General features: G+C 38.6%; 1 protein-coding gene across 1 annotated transcript; it reads right to left on the reverse strand.

Moving 5' to 3' along the window:
* Nucleotides 1–3,153: 3,153 nt before the first annotated feature.
* On the reverse strand, nt 3,154–20,804 carry rnf128b (ring finger protein 128b). The gene is made up of 7 exons (XM_084134061.1): nt 20,649–20,804; nt 11,898–12,145; nt 11,665–11,736; nt 11,475–11,557; nt 10,950–11,037; nt 10,728–10,857; nt 3,154–4,295 (listed from the first exon to the last, which is right to left on the reverse strand). The coding sequence occupies exons 1-7, from the start codon at nt 20,659–20,661 to the stop codon at nt 4,165–4,167; spliced, it is 765 nt and encodes a 254-aa protein (XP_083990187.1). The 5' UTR covers nt 20,662–20,804; the 3' UTR covers nt 3,154–4,164.
* Between the last annotated feature and the right edge of the window lie 515 nt (nt 20,805–21,319).

The raw sequence follows: 21,319 nt of genomic DNA on the forward strand, positions 1-21,319 counted from the left end.
AAATTATTAACAAAGAGCAGTTTTTGTTCATTACACCAGCCCTGCACATTTTGTATGTCTCCCTATATCAGACACACCCATTTCAGGTCTTGCAGTCTCTACTAATGAGCTCATGAGTTGAATCAGGTGTGATAGATGAGGGAGACATACAAAATGTGCAGGGCTGGTGGTACTGGTGGACATAAACAATTCATTTAGAGCAAATAATCTACTGAACCTTTCATGTCCTCGTCGGTAGATGAGAAGCAGTCTGGACACAATGATCCTAGTCGCGGGTGATGTGCTGCATACTGTCTCAGTCAAGTCCCTCCCGTCGTTCACCCCCGTGTGCAGCACGGCAGCTCCGATGCTCTCGTCATCCTTTAGGAAGAAGAAGGCTCGGTGGAACAAGGGGTCAAAATGTGGAATTACCCCTTTAGATCTGATGTGCGCCCACTCAGTTACAATATGACATCGGTCTCTCTTCTGACTGCTGTAATCAGTCTCTTGATATTTTTTCTCTCTTTTGGAGAGAAAAAATTGCACGGATTCCATTTCCCATGGATACGCAGAAGCGACAAATAATTCTGTATTATGAATTTTTAAGGCCAGAAAAGCAATTTGGTGAGCTCAATTTGTAAAGAAAGACTACGCGCCTGTGCACATATATATTCAAACATGCATACCTATAGACTGAACACGTAAAATGCATGTGTACGGCGTCAACGTTTTCACAGATTGGCGTGACAAGTTTACGCGGAGATGATAACGTTTTTTCAAAAATTTTCAACGGTTGCACCTTTGAACCTATATTGCACATGAGCGGGCCGGAGAGCATTAAGGGTTTTCTGTTAGAAAGGTGTCGTGTTAGCGGCCCCTATGTTAATAACTAATGATCTTTGCAACCTAAGTGAATCAACCAAAACTAACTTTAGCTGGACAATAACTTTATTCTAGAGCTGCTGTAAAGCCAAATATTATTAATTATTATCTATTATCTATTATTAATATTACTAACTATTATCTCTGTAAAGTTGCTTTGAAACAATCTATATTGTTAAAAGTGCTATATAAATGAAGGTGACTTGACTTGAGAGTCATGGAAATGCTATCATGTATTTTTTTCTTTTGCTAATGGAGAAAATGGTAATATGAAAATGATAGTTGCTGTTGTCTACCGTTCACCACTATAGAAGTTTACCAAACTATGACATCCGCTTCTGAGAACCCTGGAAATGTAAAAAGGGACTAAAATCTCAAATTCAGATTTGCCTCCGTGGGTTATGGGTAATGAAGTCCAAGATGTAAATGGCAATGAACAAGGGAGTGCCCTCTGGTGGCTCTCAAGGGCACTTCAGCACAGGACCATAACAATTGCTATGTCAGTAAGTACCCCTCCCCTTACCAATACCGATCCCTATAGTAATGCATGGTTAAATTAATGATGATTCATATAATAGTTAAAGTGTATTTGTAAGGAGTTGATTAGGAATGCATTGCTGAGAACACAAGAATCCAAATGGTTTTATGTGCTTAGCAGGAAAATTCAGAGCTTATACTGCACAGTAATGTTTTTGCTGCACAGCAAAGTTTTTACTGCAGAGTAATGTTTCCTTTAAAGTCGAATGATTTCTGGTCAAATGCTTTAGACTTTAGACTTTAACCTTTTATTGTTCTCTATAGGGACAATTTGTTCTGCAGCATGGAAATTACCACCACATACAAAACAAACAGATACACAGCATCAATATTGAATTAAGAAAGATAAATAATAAAATAAAATAAATAAATAAAAAAGATTTAAAAAAGAAAAAGCACCTAAATGCTCTGCACCTCCATGCTTCTGTTTTTGGAACCAAACATTGAGGTTATCCGTTTACTTATGTCGCATAACCTGCTTTCTGGAATACACAAGTAAAGGATTCAATCATTTAAGAAACAAAAGAGGATGATGGAAAAAAACAAACAAACACAGTTTTGCTCTGCATAAATAACTGTATGTCATCCATAGCAGGCTAGTTAAAGGTGTATAAACATGTACTTGTTGCTTGAACATCATATTTATATTTTGGTCTCATCTAATTGCTCGGAAAATGTGTATAATCTTTTTGACTACCAGATAGCAGTAACGTTAATACATTTTTGAGAGCCTCATTGCTTAAGAAAGCTTCATTTTACAAATAATCCTGCCGTATAAGGCAGCACAGCAGTATCACCACATTTCCAGGACCTTGGTTTTTTGTGACAGAGCCATTTTTTCTCTAAAGGTGATGATACACAGGGCAACTTTTTGAGCAATGTTGCTGGGCAATCTTGCCGAGCGATTGTTGCTTGGGCCCTTTCCCATTGAAAATGGGCAATACATTTCTATCTGGATAATTTAGATTGGTCGTGGGCCCTGTGTCTCATCTGGTTGCCCATTGACGGCAACATTGCCCAGCAACATTGCTCAAAAAGTTGCCCTGTGTATTATCACCTTTAAAGAGGAGACCCACGGAAATTGTTTTTTTATTTTTTTATTTTTATTATCTTTTTACATAATTTTTTAACATAAGAGTGGGCATGGTCATTTTAAAATAGAATGTGTAAGGCTTGCAGTTGCACAGCTGTCTTTTAGCCTTGTAAAATTCATTATGTCGCTTGCTATTGCAAATTGGTATTTGTTATATTATTTTAATTTATTAGCATAATCATAAACACAATAGTTTGTAGAAAAAAATAGTTTTAACGTTTTTTGCACTAGTTATTCTTCTAGTTATTTTCCTATAGCAAATAATGAAACTGTCTCTCACAAATACAAAAAATAGTTTACTTGAGCATTGAAAACTGAATAGTAAGTGCTCTAAAATAGTATAGTCCTAATATATACAAAATAAAAAAAGGTAGAAATGTGGTGCTAGGAGGTCCAAGATGTCTGCAAGCAGAGACACAAAAACTGCTGTTACATGTGGCTCTGCAGTTGGATATTGCTTTCCTATTGTACATTATGCCTTATTATTCTTAGTTCCACAAAATACCACAAATACCACTACATGGCCTAACCTATTACTAGATTATATTACAACATATTACAAACAGATTTACTTTTATTTTCAGTAACAATAATATTTCTCCACTCAATCGTCACTCATTTATATTTATCAAGGTTTTTATTTTTTATTAATGAATGGCATCATCTAGGGATAGGTTTCAAACAGCAACCTACACCATGCATATGATGAAGAAAATACATTGTACCATCAAAAATTAAAGCAACAACAGAAAGAACACAATCAGCAATCAACTGAGTTTAGTACTGTCACCCAAACTTTCCAAAGTGTTCAGTGTGGGGTAATATCTTTATTATCTGTTATTCTTTAACAGTTATTGTTATTCTTTATTCTTTATTTATCTGTATCCATAACCTCATGATGCATCAAGATGTTGAAATACACTCCATAGGGGGATGTACAGTTCTATGACATCTGTGCAAATATGCTAGCTCACTGTTCGATCATCCAAGGTTAACTCATCTCAGTGGAAGAAAAACAAAATCAACAACCAACAACCTGCACAAAAAAAGTAATCTAATTACATTACTCAAATGACTTGTAACGCGTTACCACCAAAACTGGATTTTGCTTGTAAAAATTAAATTACAGATTAAATCTCTAATTGGTGTGCTCACTAGTAAACATTACTGAGAACATCAAAAGATAATTTGGCCTTCAATAGTCATGTAGCTTTTCAGTCACAGGGCAGCGCTGAAGCGTTTTTTTTTTTGTTATATATCTTTATGTGTGTGGGAGAAAGAGCAGGATAAAGAGAAAGTATATTTATGGAGAAAAAAAAGGAATTTTTATCATTTGATCATTCTATTGTCAAATTTACTTAGCCAGTGTTTGAGTGTGTTTGTGTGTGTGAACAAGCTTTATTGAGCTCATGACAGGTATGCAAGCTGTCACAGTAATGAATCCCTTTTTTATTTTTGTTTTTATACTCTCTTACCTGTCTCCTCTTAAAACTCATTAAAATCTACATTAATTAAACAGTGCTCAGTTATTAATAAATAGTCTGTCACAATCTGAGCATCCCATTTTAAGTTTCTTCTTTTTTGTATGTCATTCTTTTTGACACATTTCACACACTTTTTTGGCTGTTTGTGATATTCAAACTGTAGAAATATTTGAAATATGTTATAGTATATTAATCTTGGCTGTTGATATCCTGCTGCTCCATTATCTCTGGTCCTTCTTCAAATGCTTGGTTCTCATAAATGTGTTGTGTCTGGATATCCGGGTCATAATACACACGGTCTGATGGATGTCCAAGAGCTGCTGTCATAAAGAAAAATCAATAACCATGAGCCATCGGTATACGCCATATACAGATTAATCCAGCATGACATTGATAATGACAAAGGGCATAGGTTACTGCTGAATTTATGTATTCATATATTGTGTTTAATTTATTCATTATTCTGATACAGTATATTACTTTTACCTTTACAAATCAATGTTTTTAGTGTTACTGCTGAATTTGATGTTTTTCTGGAATTTTAATTTCTGATTTTATTGTATTTTTCTACATTTGGTTACTGTTTGGTATCACACACAGTCCTTGGTTCCAAGCATCAGTTCTCAATAGTAAGTGTTGCTGAGTCTCCAGCTGAGTTGATAAGATGTAGATATTGGATTGGTAAAACTTTATGGCCTGGTTTCACAGACAGGACTTTGATTTAGCCAGGATTAGACCTTAGTTCGATTAGGACATTTAAGTAGCTTTTATAAACAATGGCAAGATGCTTTGAGTTAAAACAGCTCAAACATGCATTTTAGTCTGGGACTAGGCTTAAGCCTCATCTGTGAAACCAGGGGTCAAAGTCCTTTGTTAAGATTAGAACACTGCACTATTTGATGATAACTGAACTGAGCTGGATGATAACATCACTATTTCCTTTCAAAGGCATGGTTTTGACACTATAGGAATGCTCCTCGTGAACCAGTGTCTGAAGGACGTGTGCCAAATGCCTTTCTTGATTGGATACTGCTGTCAGGTGACGTCACTGGCCCGCCGGCTGGCTATATAAGGAACGTCAGAGAACACGTCATCAGCCTCTTTGTCTTCTGGAATCCGCTTGTTTGTGTATGTGTATCTCAAAGAAAAAGAAAGGAAACAAAATGTGTGAACGCAGGTTTAAAAAATGTGTGCCTCCATGTGAGAGATATATCATGTTCCCAGCTGGCTCTATTTACAGGGAAAGGGAGCCAGGTGTTAGCGCCCCGTGGTCCAGGACCCACTGCTGTCGAGGCAGTGCAGTGTTTAGGATATTGGGGCTCGCAGATTCCCTTTCCCAATCCTCTGTCACCAGTTCCGAGGCTCTTGCGCCGAATCCGAAAGCCTGCTCTCCGGCTTCTGGTTTGGCAGAGAGTATGCTGCATTGCCACTCTAGTTCAGCGAAATTAGACGTGATGGGAGTTGAGGTGGATGTATTATATGAGCCAGCCTCCTCATCGTCAACCGTGTACAGGGAACTACTACACGTGATAATTACTACCTGCTATTTACTACCCACGCCACCGCCAGATTGAGCTTAGACTGGATGGTGGACAAACAGGAAAGCGCTCCAGGCAGGCTAGACGAGTACTTCCTGGCGGGTCATAAACCTGTCCCCAGCGAACCTTCTATTTCTTTCCACAGTGAAGTGTTAAGATCTTGAGGAAATCTTTTCTCAGTCCATGTGTTCCCTCCCAGCAAGTCCAACTATGTAAAAGGGTTGGAGGAACATGGGTATACAAAGATGTTCTGGATGGAGGAATCACTGGCGGGTTACCTCTCATCTGGCGCGGGATCTTCGTGGAAGCCTCCCTCTCCTTCTAAACCCTTCCAATTTACATCTAAACTTGTGAGCAAGGCGCACACGGTGACGGGCCAAGTCAGCGGTGCCGTGAATACCATGGCGATGTTGCAGGCATACAAAGCTGACTTCCTGAAGGACGTTAACGCTGCAGGGGGTGTGGCACCAGACGCGATCGAAGATCTCCTCCACAACACTGACCTTACCCTGCTTGCTGCTTTTGTCGCAAATTTTGGCATTTATGGCTTAACCTATCGAGGCTAAAGGAGAAGGAAAGATCATTCCTCCTTGACGCTCCGGTTGCACCGTCCAAATTTTTTGGCACCGCTATTGAGACTGTGGTCCGGAAATTTAGAGAGGCGAGGGTTAAGTCAGCGGTGTTCAAGTGCTACTGTAAATTCCCCGCCACAGGCAATGTCCTTCAGTTCCCCCTTCTGAGCCTGTCGCTGGGTCCAGTTGGTGACAGGAGCAGAAAGTGAGTGTGGCCGCTAGAGCTCCGCCTTAGAGAGGTCGGGGATCCAGGTGGCAATCTGGCTCAAGAACAAGTATGGAGGTCTAAACGCTGAGAGTCCTTTTTGGTCTTTTTCTCATCCTCTTTTTCTTTTAATCCCCTTTTCTTTTTTTCCCTCCCCACCCCTTTCTGGGTGTTGGGGTTCAAGAGGTTGTTTAAAAAAAGAGAAAGAGTGTAAGGGAAAGCATTTCATTCCCTTAAAAAGAAAGAGATTAAAAGACAGGGGTGTCTGTGTTGGTTCTGGGTACAGTTAAAAATGTTTTCTTTTAAAATGAATGATGGATGATATCGCTGTCTCTTCACAAATAAAGAGTACATATATAGGTTTATTTTACATCCATCCCCAGCCATTGCATTATTTTCAGAGGAATGATACAAGGTTATTGGCGATTGATATCTTTTTGCTGTCACTTCCCAGTAGGGGGGTCGGATGCTATTTCATGTATAATAGACACCCGATTGCACTTATGATACGGTGACGAGGTTGTTTGCTTCCCCTACACTTTTACTATAATGATTAATGATTACTGATCGATCCCTAACAGTATCTCGCTCCGTGGCACTAATGACAATGCTAGACGAAGAGATCTGGGCACTCTTTTTCAGGCAGCAGGAAATTAAACAGTTTTTCTGAGATTATACAGTGATAAGAAGCATGTTTACTCCTTCTGTACATGGACTAGTTCGTATAGGCTTAGATATCAGATGAGAAGATGGGAAATATCGCTTCTCGTATTGCACTTCTTCATTTACTGCCTTCTGGAACTGTGCGTGCGGAAGTGAAAGTGATATGCTTATGTAACGGCATTGACAAGAGAGGACGAGAATGCCTTGCATGCAGCTCTTTTTGCACAAAATGCTCAGTTTACATGTGAAAACGTTGAATATGGGCTATTCCGCTCCTAGAGTCCTACTTTATGATCTGTTATCTCCCTAGTTCTGTGAATACAGAGATAGAAGTAACATCTGTGGATGGGATCAGGAAGATGGGCAATGCCACCTCTAGTGTCCCACCTCCTTTCCTACTTGTTAGGGATGAACACAGAATGATATACTCTTTCTGCATTCATATATGTAATAGAAAGTAGAAGTATTATGTTCTAGGCTAGGGCATAGTTGGGGAAGATGGGCTAATCCGCTTTTCGTGTCCCACTTCCTCACATGTCACCTTTCCTTTTATATCACGGAGATGAAAGCATATGCCTTACTGGTTCGCATATGTAGGGTTGCCAGACGCAGCTGAAAGAAGATGGGCTATTTTGCTTCTTGCGTGCCACTTCTTTAATCATTGTCTGACTAAAGTATGACTTTAGTCATTGTCTTCTCCACCTATCACCACCTCATTGGTTGTCTCTTCAGGTTGAGCTCCCTTATTAGGGAAAGGTCAAGTTAACGCTTCACATGGTTAGAAGGGCCTTATGTGCTCACTGGGGAAGAGAAGGAGGATGTGTAAGCTACAGAGGCACTCCATCCTCTCACCATCTATTTCAGGAAGTACTTGCGAGCTCTCTTGTAAGCTATTCGGTTGACCAAGAACCACTCTATTGCCATCCGTGCTCCCCCTCTTCTCCCACCAAGGGTGGCGAGGGGTAATATTGGAGGTGTCGACTTGAGTGCACCAGGGCGTTATAAGCTCTCTGGTCAGCAGGTGCGTTGTGTGGCAGCATCTTGGCTACTGCTAAGAGCTCGCTGAGAGTCTTACAGCACAGTGGGCAGGCGTTTTGTCAGTATGGAGCAGTGGGTATTTCTTTCCCATAGTGTCAACACCATGACGCAGTGCGAGTTCCCTGAGAAGGGGAACGAGACACTGTGTTTGCGTTGCCATACTTCCGGCATAACTACTCATCTTCCTTCAGACAACATGAAGCTAATGACATGTTCTCTAGGCACCCTTTATATAGCGTGCCTGTGACATAACCTGACGGCAGTAGCCAATCAAGATTGGTGTTTAACACACGCGCTTCAGACACTGGTTCACAAGAAGCATTCCCAGAGCAACAACACCATGACACAGTGTCTCGTTCTCCTTCTCAGGGAACCGTTATTACAGTCGTAAACCAAGACGTTTTCTACAGAGTTGCTTTACAGCTGAATTGATAACATTTAATAATTGATGATCTTTATAACGGAACTGAATCAACTCTAAACTGACTTCAACTGAACAACGACAACAACAACGGTTTCACTTTATTTTGATGGTCCCTTTAACTCTTGTTTGAGTGTTAGGGCCCTATTTTAACGATCTGAAACGCAAGTATCAAACGTGAAACGCAAGTAACTTTGTGGGCGGGTCTTGGGCGCTGTTGCTATTATACCGCCAGGATAAATGACTCTTGTGCCCGACGTAAATCTAAAATGGGTTGGTCTGAAGTAGCTTCATTATTCATAAGTGTGGTTTGGGCTTAACGTGAAATAAACCAATCAGAGCGTCATCTCACATTCCCTTTAAAAGCAGGCGTGCTTGTTCCATGGCGGATTGCTATTATAATAGTGGATTTGCCAGGCACACACCAGGAGCGGTTCACAGCCGAGGAGACCGACGTTCTCGTCAGGGCCGTAAAAAACAGAGAAGTGACATTGTATGGGGATGGGAGAAACCCACCCAAATAAGCTTTGGTTAAATAGGCGTATAATAATTTGGGTAAATGTGTAATCTAGATTTATGCCTATTTTTTCACATCTTCATGGACACCACAATGATTTCCCTCGTATGGAATATTTTTCCTTGTAATTATGTATGGTTTGCAAAAATGGCAACTGCTGCTTCTGTGTAGATGAGAGAAGCAAAGTGTATGCGTGTTGTGCACGTTTCATTTTGGCCAAGCATGCGCCCTTAAAATAGCATCTGAACAGCGCGTTTTCTGGAACTGCAAAATAGCACCAGGCAACGTTTGCGCCGGAACATGCCTCCTCTTTTTGCTGAACCGTCACCGGGAACGCAAGTTCATTCCCTAATTTACCGACGTGCGTCTGTCAAGGGAAAAGTCCGCTGTGCGTCGGGTGCAAAATAGGAATGATACATGCGTATGCAAGATAGGGCCCTTAGTAGATTATTAGTAGAGTTACTATAGTCAGTATAATGTCGGTTGGAGAACCATCACAATAAAGAGCTAGCAGATATTAAACGGACAATCTACTATGCTCTAATGAGAGTTAGTTGGCATGTAGTTGCAAAGTTACTTATAGTCAAAAGAATGTTCAAAAGGGACCATCAAAATAAAGTGTTACCATTTTTTATTTTTTAGAGCTGCTTTACAGCCAAACTGAACTCTGTTTGCATAATTTCCTGTTCATGACTACTAAAAAATGCTTTAATACAAGCCAGCAAGCGGTAGAAGGCTATTGACAAAAATGTTAAAGGGGTGGTTGATTATGATTTCACTTTTCTAACCTTAGTTAGTGTGTAATGTTGCTGTTTGAACATAAACAACATCTGCAAAGTTACGACGCTCAAAGTTCAAAGCAAAGGGAGATATTTGCTTTTAAAGAAATTGCTTTTTAAGGACTACAACAAATGGCTGGTAGGGACTACATGACATTCCTCCCGGGTTAGTGACATCACAAACCCTAACATTTACATAAACCCCGCCCCCGGAACCCGATTTATAGATTATCAAGACAGAATATGCTAATCAATGACTAGAAGATAACTACACATAAGCTACATAAATTCATCAACTAACCATTCAGAAATGCTGTCTACATTTTGTCACTTCTTCTTGAGTCTCTCCATTTGTCTGACTACGGTTTGAACATAAAAGTGTTTGAAATTTACAGTTCATGTCTGTGTGAGGTAAAAGGACACAAGCTGTTGAAGCTCCGCCCTCTGTGATGGGAGCAGCAGCTCATTTGCATTTAAAGGGACAGACACAAAAAACGGTGCGTTTTTGCTCACCCTCAAAAAGTGACAACTTTAACATGCTATATAAAAATATCTGTGGGGTATTTTGAGCTAAAACTTAAAATACACACACCTGGGGACATCAGATATTTATTTTACATCTTGTGAAAAAGGCATTATACTACCCCTTTAATTTTGAATTACCAATCAGCAGGTAAAAATATACAAGAGACCAATGAAACACCATTATGTATTTTTCCCATTAATTAAATATGTAAAATCTATAAATCATAAACATGTAGGCTATTTAAATATATTAACTGACATAATAATAACTCAAAACTAAATATTTGCTGTAAAAAATAACATATTAATATGCATATGAAAAAAAAAAACTTTTGTCAACTTTTAGGAGTATGTGGTCTGTAAGTGCTGAGCTGCAATCTGATAACTCATCATCAATGCAATGAAAAGTGTTTTGTTGTTCATTTCTAACACCTACATCATGGAGGAACACAATTTAAAGGACAGCAAATGTTTTTGTGGTAGCCTTTACTCACTTTCTGCAGTTTGAATGTTTGAGTTTAATGTGTTGTGTTGGTCTGCTGATGTGACTGTCGTTACTGTAGCTAAACAGAATGAGTTGTTTGATGGTGATGATGAGGGCTGCTCATCTCCCTCCTCATCAATCTGAACACATACAGCAACAAAGAATCTCATGTTAGTAAATGCAACATCATCTGTCTGAATAAAGATGGTTCTGTGTGTATTGGCAAACTGACCATGGATTTGAGGATATTATATTTACACATGGGACAGGTGGGGTGTTCCAGGAGCCATGGCTCAATGCATTTCTTATGGTATAAATGTCTGTAAAAACAGAATGTATTTCATATTATGCATTTCTTTCATATTTACAAAAAATAAAACAACTATGTTAAAAGTGACGTGTGTATTTTTTAATGTTATGCTCTACTGTCTTCTCTGAATGAACCTCAAAAAATGTAAATACATATACCTCTATAATATGACAACATATTTTATGTTTTATGTCTTCTCTAAATAATATGCTTTGTATGTGCAGGGCACAAAACTCAGACCTTTGATTCAACAGAATCTCTGCTTGATATAATATTCAATGCTCTAAGATAAGCAAGTTACAATGGATAAAATAAATAAAGATGAATAAAATCTTTCAAAATAGTCTCAGATAATGCATCGGAATTAACATACTATACTGACACTATGAAGTTAGAAACGTCTGTAATGTTGAGCTAAAATCATATGCGGATTTCCTCATACTGCACCTGCAGGGTAGAACTGTGACCTGTTCATTATGTGTGAATGAGTCAGTGCACACCACACAGCTCGTGTCCTCTGATTCAACCTCCTACAGACACACAGGCATGATGCTTTACTCACTGCAGTTTAAATGCTCTCTGAATTTATTTTACCGAACACATTTATTTATTTTAGGATTTAGCAATGGGACAATACCGGGTCACTTGTCCGCAGAGTCCGTACTTGTAACTTTGCTATTGCTTTTTCAGTCACTTTTTTCATCTCCCTCTGCACAAAATTGAATGACAGAACAGAATTAGCAATAGAAAAAATCCCTTAAGAGATTTTGGAATGTCTGGAATATATCTGAGTATTTTATATTGAATATACTAAATTTTTTGAGTAGATTTGACTCCTACAGTGAACTTAACCTTAACTGAATACTTTACCTGTTGCATACGAAGCTCTCGGTTTATGTACATGCGTTTGATAAACAGGAAAGCGAAGTAGAACAAAGTGATGGCTGTTATTCCAATGAAGGTGAAAGACAGTGCATATGCCCATGTAGCACTGGGCCACATGCCATATGCATTGGCTACAGCAATCGCTATATAGACATCTGAGCCATTCTTGATCAGGTTAATGATTTCTGTGCCTAGAATATTGCCAACCATGATGGCAACTATGTCATCAGCATCTGTGGAAATAAAATACTACCATTAACCATGACTGGTTATTTTTTAAATCAACAGCATAGCATCCCAAAATATTACTGGATTACAGGGAATATAGTTATCCATCGCTTGGACAAATTTCCATCAGTTAATTGCAGCAATGCCATATTGATTACTTGCATGACTAAAACGTGTGTCAAGCATTGCAAAAAGTATAAAATCATCTTTGAAAGCAAGTGTAGGTTGTTGTAAAACATCTTCACTTAAAATTATACTGGTCTAGAGTATTTGAATAAAGTGTCAATTAAAGGAATAGGAATAGTCAGAAGATTTTATTTTTTTTTCATTTCTGGATTTAATTACAATTAATGGCATTAAACGAAATATACAAATATAGTCTTAAACATTTTTATTGTGAAAAATGTACTATTTCTACGACTTCTGCACTGTACTGTAGATATGATTATGGCAGTGTTTCCATCCACCTATTTTTATGCGCATTTTGGGATATTGCATAAAATGTGCTGGATGGAAACCAAGAATTCTAAAAATATGCAAAAAAAAAAAAAAAATGTATGCGCTCAATTGAGGTGTTCAGTTTTTTATCCGATAAGAAGACATGCTCATAAACTATGATGGAATCACAGCATTCACCAAATAAATCCCTCAATGTGCAACACAAAACTGACATGACTTTATCTCAACAGTGTATGTGTTGGATAACTGGATTAACCAGCAGACCAATTTCATTACACAGCATCTCTAATGTTGGTTTGATCATTCTGAAATCCTTGATCCAAATTCTATCAGCAGAATGATTTGGTTTAATTCCCACCCAGAAGCTTCCCACATGACTGAGTTCACCAGACATCAAAATGCAAGATAACAAGTAATTTATGATGTAAGAAAAAAAGAGCCACAGTGGCTTCCCCAACTGCAGCAACTTCCATTTTTATTACAGCTATTTTGCATCAATTTCCCAGGAAGTGACAATTTTGTTCTCTTGAACACATGGGTTGGAAACGCTGCTTTGTTAGCAAATGATTTGTGCGATATTCCAATTGTGCACACATGTTAAAAATGTTTATGATTTAATACATCATCAATCTTTCTTCCAAAACATGTTTTTGTCTTACCCTGATTCACTATGGTAAGCCTATTATAATTGTTTATAGCCTATTTTAGACCTGATGGAATGGTTTTCATGGAAAAATGCATACATAGGCTGCTATGTCACTCACCCGTGCGTGTCTCATCATATCCATAAATAGAGAGAAGGTGCTACTTTGACGTGTGTATGCCATTTAAAAAAAATGCCAAACACAGGAGAGTGCTGGCAAAATGAGAACGCGACAGAGCTTGTAATAAAATGAGAATCAACTCTGGCTTGGCTTTTTTTTTTACATTTTGTAAAAGCGCGTGGAGATGGTGTTTTTATTACTCAACTGGTGAGTACGTTATTTCTGTCAGGACCACTATCGTCAAATACGATTGGGAATTGCATACAGTTAGGATTGGTGGTATGGTTCTGTTCTGGGCAAGAACTCCCTGCGCATCCATGCAGCAATAACCCCCCAAAACAAAACCATATGCCAATATCCCCCAACACAAACTGACAGCGATTTTTCTACCTCAACTACCCTCTTATTTATTACCCTCAACATGACTGATGCTGATAGAATGGTTAATACATCCTGATGTTAGTGGCATATGTTGAGCATCCAATCTTATGAGGGAAGCATCACCCCAAGCTGGAGCAAGCAAGGACACATTGCAACAAGCATGTTGCTGTAGCCAATTTAACAGTGTATGGGATCTATTGGGGGAAGCTTACACCCCTAGTGGCAGCAAAATCTGATACAACAAGCATGTTGTATAATCGCGGAACTATTTCTAAAACTAGTATAGTTTGGCAGGGGAAGCATACACCCTACAGCAATAGCTCTGACTAGCAGCAGCAAAATCTGATACAACAAACACGTTGTATAACTACAGAACTATTGCTAAAACTAGTGTAGTTTGGCAGGGGAAGCATACACCCTACAGCAATAGCTCTGACTAGTGGCAACAAAATCTGATAAAACAGCATGTTATATAACCATAGGACTAGTATTAACCTAGTGTAGTTTGGCATAGCTACAGTAACGTCTTCTGCTAGTCAACTTGAGATCCTTTCCATCTAAACTGGTTATATCTCTTAAGTCTAGTAGTGAATGTTTTATGAACAGTAGGATTAATATTTATCCACACAGTCACGCAGAGCCGAAGCACAACCAAAACAATGTTCTTCCCCAGAATGCATGCAGTTCTATTTCATAGTTCCAGAATGCCAAAGACGGATAAACATAAAAAGTCAAAAAGGATCATATGCTCGTGTATCCCATATGAATCTCATATTGATTCAGTCACATGTGACCTTGACCAATGACATAGCAGAGTCCATATAAGCTTTCATTTACATCATGGTCTGTCTCTTTGACTTTCTCGCGGAGAGATCTCGTTCCAGCGTGCACAGATTGTTTGGGCTGGTATTAGCTCCTGTGTCTCGACACATTTAAAACTTTAAAGCTTAACTTTTGAATGAATATATCACTGGATTTGTACGCGGTCCAGACGGGGGTTCAGGTAAGGATTTTATCTGACTTGAGGGCCCATTGGTTATCCAGGGTTATCAAAAGGATCTCCAGTGATATTCAGGAGTAATATAGAGCTCAATGGTTAACCAGATTTCTGATAATCATTCTACTGCAGGGTTCCTCAAATCCAGTCCTAGAGGGCCACTTGCCCTGCAGAGTTTAGTTCAAACCCTAATCAACAAGCTAATCAATGTCTTCAGAGTTACTAGAAAATTGCAGATAGGAGAGTTTGATTAGGGTCTGAACTAAACTCTGCAGGACAGTGGCCATCTAGGGCTGGATTTAAGGAACCCTATTGTGTTTAGCAATATTTATTTTGTTTAAATCTAAGAGCACTCGTTGGTTTCCAGAGTGTTTGGTGACTGATGAAGAGCTTGCTAGCTAAACGTCCCCATTAAATGCTGTTTACCCCCTTGGCTGACCAGGGGTTACAGTTTATTATTAATACTACTCTGTCTGCTCTGGGCCCATGAACTTGATTGATTCCAACACCCAATGTCCTACCTGTTTGGGTTTTGACCTCCTCCAGGAGGCTCTAAGAGATCCTTGTCCTGAGTGTAGCATTATGCCAAGAGAATTGAGAAAAAAATGACTTTTGGGGTGTTTCCCCTCAAACTGCTTTCTCAGCTCGGCCGCACAATAGCAAGCAATCAGCAGGAAGGACTGAGGAACTTCCAAAGAAGAAGAATGCTTCTTCAGCTCTTCTAGCCCACCAGGTGGCTGAGCTTACAAGTACAGTCCAGAATCTCTCGGCTTAACTAGTGGGTGCTGTTCCAGCCTCCAGAAAAGGAGTTGATGACAGTATGTCTGTCAGATGTATTATATGTATGCCTACCTCGCTATGAACCATCAATTAGCTTTTCTCAAGAGGATCTGGATACTGTCTCACTGGCTGCTTCTCAATCATTGGTTGAGCCTGAACAAGGTCACTATTCCTTATTGGAAGATGCATCATCTCCATTGTCCCAGTCTCAGCTGTGACATTGTGATGAGGACTCGGACCTTCTTGGTGTTGAGCAATCAGTAATTGAAGATATGCTGAAGATGGCACTAGCCAGATTGAAACTGGACCCACATTCCCCAGTCCTGGGTTGCTTCAAACCTTCTGTGTCATCCAGTTTCTCGGCTAGAGAATTTCTTGAAGCTGGCTTGTCCCGACTTTACAGATGTAGTTTCTTCTGCTTTTCGTTCAGCCCCAGCAGCTAGACCGGACCGGGTGGCATGTACGTTGGTGGTGATGGCTGATGCACAGGGGACGGGTCTTGGTTCAGCGGCTCCAGTTTTTCATTATAGTTTTATTTGGATTTTTGGTGCTTTCATTAATCTTTTGAGTATTTTATATTTAGCGCTCTTCATTGTTATTTATGTCAGTAATGGGTAGTGTATTTATTTTCAGTTCATATTTTTGGTTATTTAGTAAGCACAGAGAGGGAAGCATAGGCCTGGAAGAAACGCCTGTTTTTTCTTATCGAGAGATGTGATCTGATCATGATCATGATCATGAGAAAAGGTGTAGTCAGGCACTTTCCACAGCTACCCTACCTTTTTACTGTTATTTTTTCTTTGTCTTTATTTGTTAATATATATTTTTGTAAACATCTTTTGTGAATTATTTTGTATTGATTTTTGTTGTTGGATAAAAGCAGTGTTTGACGGCTTAAGTTTCAAGTGTCTGCGATTGATTTATATGTTCGACCCACATCCATTACTAATTTCTATAAAATCAAATAGCTATATGATTTGGTTATGGGCCGTAACAGCTGGCTATCAGACAGCTTCGCTGCAGCACGTACAAGGGCAATCTTATAGATCACCACGTCAGCCGATGCATCCCAAAGCCCCCCTGTCAAGAGCTGGAGGGGCTCGTTCTCATTTTCGGCCACCCGCACGTCCTTCTTATACATATCTCAGTGAATCCTAAATGCCTTAGCTGGGGACCTGAGGATTATGACGTTACGCATTGGCCAAACCCAGCTTTTCAGCCTAAGGTGTTATCAACACAACACAATTTGATAACCATCCTCTTTGATTTTCAGTGTTTCGGGCAACACTCCTAATCCAGAACTGTGTCCAGTACGAGTGTTGCAGCAATATTTGTCAACAAGGGCATTGTGGCGCACCATCGACCAGTTGTTTGTCTATTTTGGCCCCTGTCAGAGGGATTCATCCGTGTCTATAAACTTGTTATCCAAATATCTTGCTGTCAGATAACTGTCAATTCAAACACAAAGTTTCAACATATTATAGAACAATTGGATTTTACAGTTCAGGGAAGGAACTGGAATTTACAGTATGAACTCATGAACTTCAGAAAACATAATTATCTGAGTGAGTCATAAAAACATTCATATGGTCTCTACTGATCATAAAATTTGACAGTGCCATATACAGTATGTACTGAACAAATAAAAAGTTAAGTCAGTGACAATTTCAAACCCTTTCATAACTTTCAGACCTGAGAAACAGTTGGGTACAAACTCTGACTGTATTTTTGACATGCTTCCAAAGGGATCACTTGACTGTATATGGTCAGGTTATGATCACCTTAACAGGTTTTAGTCATGCAATGATTCTAAAAACAAAACTCTTCATTTTAAACACGTTCTCTCTCTGAAGGCATCAAAAACTAAAGCATGTTAAAATACCTTGATTTCTTTGTTATTATATATTAAAGGGGCATTCAGTTTTTTGTTTTGTTTTTGCTAGCGTAAACGTTGTTGTTCTTCATGTACTTTAAAGTCGGCACGAAACGGAGGATGCAATAGTCTTGTCTTCCCTGTTGTGACGTATTTCCAAGTAAAACGGCTTCAGTTCATTTATGTGACGCACTGCAGTTCAGGGAGATCGAGACGGTAGAAAGCGCATCCTGTTTGTTTTCTTTATTTGACAAAAACACAAATTTGTTGTTATTGTGAGTGTACACAAATAAGTAGACCCTTTACAGTTTGGAATGATGTATTACTCTTATTACAATTATTTTAAGAATAAAAATGCAGGTGATCACCTCCATGTCATGCAGTAACAGTGCATTCACACAGGGCATCTGCGCCAATGCTTCTCATTTACTTTGAATGAGTGACGTCATGCGTTGCCGAACTGAATTGTGGATTCCGTTGCGTCGAGTCACTTTTCAAGTGCCAATGCAAGCGACAGCCAATTAGATCGCCTTTATGCAAATACCTTAGCGTGTTGCGGTCCAAGCTGGAAGTAATGCGTTGTCACTATAATGGTCGCGTCAGCAGCAGGCTTCAGAAATACCTTCCGTCAAGCTTCGACGCAGACTGTGGGTGCTTCTCAATTCTTATTTGTGCATTCTCGTTACCTTTCCTCGCTTCCTTTCCTCGCGTCTCAGCCTCACCCCCTGTAGGAAGCGAGGGAAGGTTGCAAGGAAAGAAAAGGAGGACGGAGGAATCGAATGTAAGCTTTTTTTATACATTGGAATACTTGATCACTCGAGCGTCACTTCATTGCGTCATCAGCAGCGCTCAAAGGATCTGCCCTTATGTTGTTAAAGTTTGTTTATTTAAGAAATTCATAATAAATAATAATAAAGCAAGACACCCTGTTGAAATATGTGAGATGTGTGGTTTATATAAACTGCAAAGGTAAAGTATAAATTAAAATGACCTCGCGGTGCAATTAGAGAATTGAGATGTCCTTCAAGATGGCTGAGCTCGATCGGTTTCCGGGTCATAGGATGGAGGACGGAGGAGACGAGGAGGGATACTGAGAAGCACCCTGTGAATGCACCGTAAGCGCACTATACTTCAGCTTCCACACTCCGCACAAACACTTGGATATGTGCCTAATAATAGCGCTAACTTTTTCTAGGTTAACGTTAGAGCGAGCAGGAATGTAAAGTTGCTACTTACATGTTTCAGATTATTTTTAAGGTCGATGGATGATAGGCGGACGTTTGGATTTCCTGCCCGACATACTGTAATTATCACAAGAAATTGCTGTTAACGATCTGTCCCTCACGTGACTTTGACACTTCCTGTGGAGTTTTATTTTTTTCTGCGACTAACCCACTAATAGAATCTTGGTCGTTTAATCCACTATTAGGAGGAAGCCCTAGTATGGTAAGAGTTTTACGTTAATTACACTGATACTTTTGAGCTTTAGAGAACAGTCTATACAATAATTAGTTCCTTTACCTATACATCATTTAGATGGCTCTTCACAAAATCACAACTTTTTTCTTAAAGTGTAAAAAGTTTTAAATTATCATCAAAGTGCTTAATGCACTTTTAAGACAATAAAGGTATCCGTAAGCATTGCTATATCAACTAGGGCCTATATCAGAATTTTATCATCATGAAACTGTATATTGGTGTATATTGGTGTATATTTTGTCATTATGACATAGGCGATTTTTTTTTTTTTTTTTTTTACAAAGTGACCTCACAAACTACTGGCCTGGCAGCAGAATACAGTGTTTTCATCCGTTTTCACAGATCTGTGTGAACGGGGATCATTTTGACAACGTTGTCGTCTATACTCAAAACACAAAGGAAATACATTTCCATTTTTAGTATATTATTGTTGTGTAAATGTGCCTTTAGATATTCCATACATGGAATAGCGAATTTGAGTGCGACCTGGACGCACCATTAAGTGTTGAGATTTATTTTGCTAATAAAATTATCATGCCAGAACTATACTATCTCTGGTCTCTCTGTATCATATCAGTGAGCTTTTATTACATTTTACATTTGTGCAGTAAGATGATTTAAGCGTGGACAATACATTTTCTTTGGACAGAAAATGCTAGTTTTCATGTATCCAGATTAAAGTTCACCGGGAGAACGTACAAACTCAACAAAACATTAATGTGTCCACAAATCCCTGATTGACAAAAAGCCACAAAAGGCAGTGTAATACAATAATACAATGTCACAGTTAGACTAAATTAGATCAATTAACCCTTTCCCCTAGAGAACATCTTACCCCATTTTACCTTTTAGTTTGGGGTATGATTATCAATTTGAACAGCCAAAACAATTTAATTTACATTACAATATTTAGACATTTTTAAGCACCTTTTTGCAATAACTGTATTTTTATCTGCCTGTTATGTGTTTCATATTGTTGAAAAGCGGTTAGGTTTAGGGTAGTGTTGGGGTTATGTGCTCAAAAATATTTATTAAAATTAAAAAGATAAGATATACACAATTGTTTATAAAGACAAGGCAAGCAATTAAAAGCAAAGACAGTGACACCTAGAGGTACTTTTTGCGGCTTAATAGTCACACGCAATGTTTTGACACCTTGGGAGTGGGAACGGGTTGTTTTTATCATATATATATATATATATATATATATATATATATATATATATATATATATATATATATATATAGTTTAGAATATAACTTTTATATAATTAAATATATAGTTTTTATTGTTGTACTGTTTTTACTTCTATTAATAATGTAGGCTAATAGTAGCATTAACATTAAAAACCTTTCTTTTTCTTAGATCACTAGAAAAAGTGATCTAAGTTATAAACCACTGGCAGGTTTATAACTTAGTCATTTTGTATTTTGTTTGTCAACATCTTGACTATGTATCAAATATTTTCTGATTATATGTAAGCAATGCATTTTTTAAAATAGTTTATTTTATATCTCCTAAGACATTCTACAAAGTAGATTTTTTTAGGCAATACAATTTTACTCTAGGATTAAGTCAGTTTTATAATGGCATGGAGAAAGCCAATTCAGTTTAGCACTTTTTTAAGGTTTTTCCCTTCACACTATACCTAAACATATTATGAAGTTGTTTCCTTGTCACAATTACATTTGCCTTACTCAATGTGTATTTTCTGTAAAGCTGCTTTGAAACAAATTAAATTGTCTTGGTTTGCCAATTAGAGAAACTGTCATACCTGAATGTCCCATAAGGTTAGTCGCATTGCCTGTCCCATCTATATTGTAAATAACTACAGCAGAGGCTCCTTCTTGCTTGGCAGCCTGTAACTTCTGTGAATAGGTACAGTTTCCTTTTTTTATCAGGGCAATCCATGGCTGTTGACTTGCGGTGAAAGTAGTGTTCCCTGAGCATGCCAGAGGATCCCGATTTGGAAGCACTATTAGTCCAGAAGCTGATTCCAAGAGTGAGTGCCCTCCGAACACACCACACTCACATACACTGCTTTTAGTTTCATTAGATCCTCTGTCAAAGTATCTAACTTCCACATAGGCAGTCGTATAAATCAAGGAAGCACTTTGTTGGAAACAGTACTGGAAAACCAATACTGTCAACCAAATCCATGAATGGCCATGTCCATGCATTGCTCTAAGCCTTGCTTTCACTGCGTCAGGTAAACACTCCTGTGGCATACTCTGTGGTCATCAATAGTAATCAGATGCCTTCTAGGTGGTAATATAAGATGGTTTTTACGTCAAGGGAGGTGTTCTTATCACAGTGGACCTTGGACATTGGTTAAGATAATATTCACTTGAAAGGGTTAGGCTTAAGTATTTTCTTTTCGGGAAACAGCTGCCACTTTAAGCCCTCTGTGGAACTCAGGGTCAGTTTTACCCTTTTGAATTTGTA

Source organism: Abramis brama (genome assembly GCF_963993115.1).
Source record: "Abramis brama genome assembly, chromosome: 13".
Taxonomy (NCBI): Eukaryota; Metazoa; Chordata; class Actinopteri; order Cypriniformes; family Leuciscidae; genus Abramis; species Abramis brama.

Coding starts and splice junctions, on each gene's coding strand:
- rnf128b (XM_084134061.1), bottom strand. Junction 11,737..11,897: donor GAGAGCTTCGTATGCAACAG/GTAAAGTATTCA, acceptor AATTTTGTGCAG/AGGGAGATGAAAAAAGTGAC. Junction 11,038..11,474: donor GTCACAGTTCTACCCTGCAG/GTGCAGTATGAG, acceptor CTGTTTTTACAG/ACATTTATACCATAAGAAAT.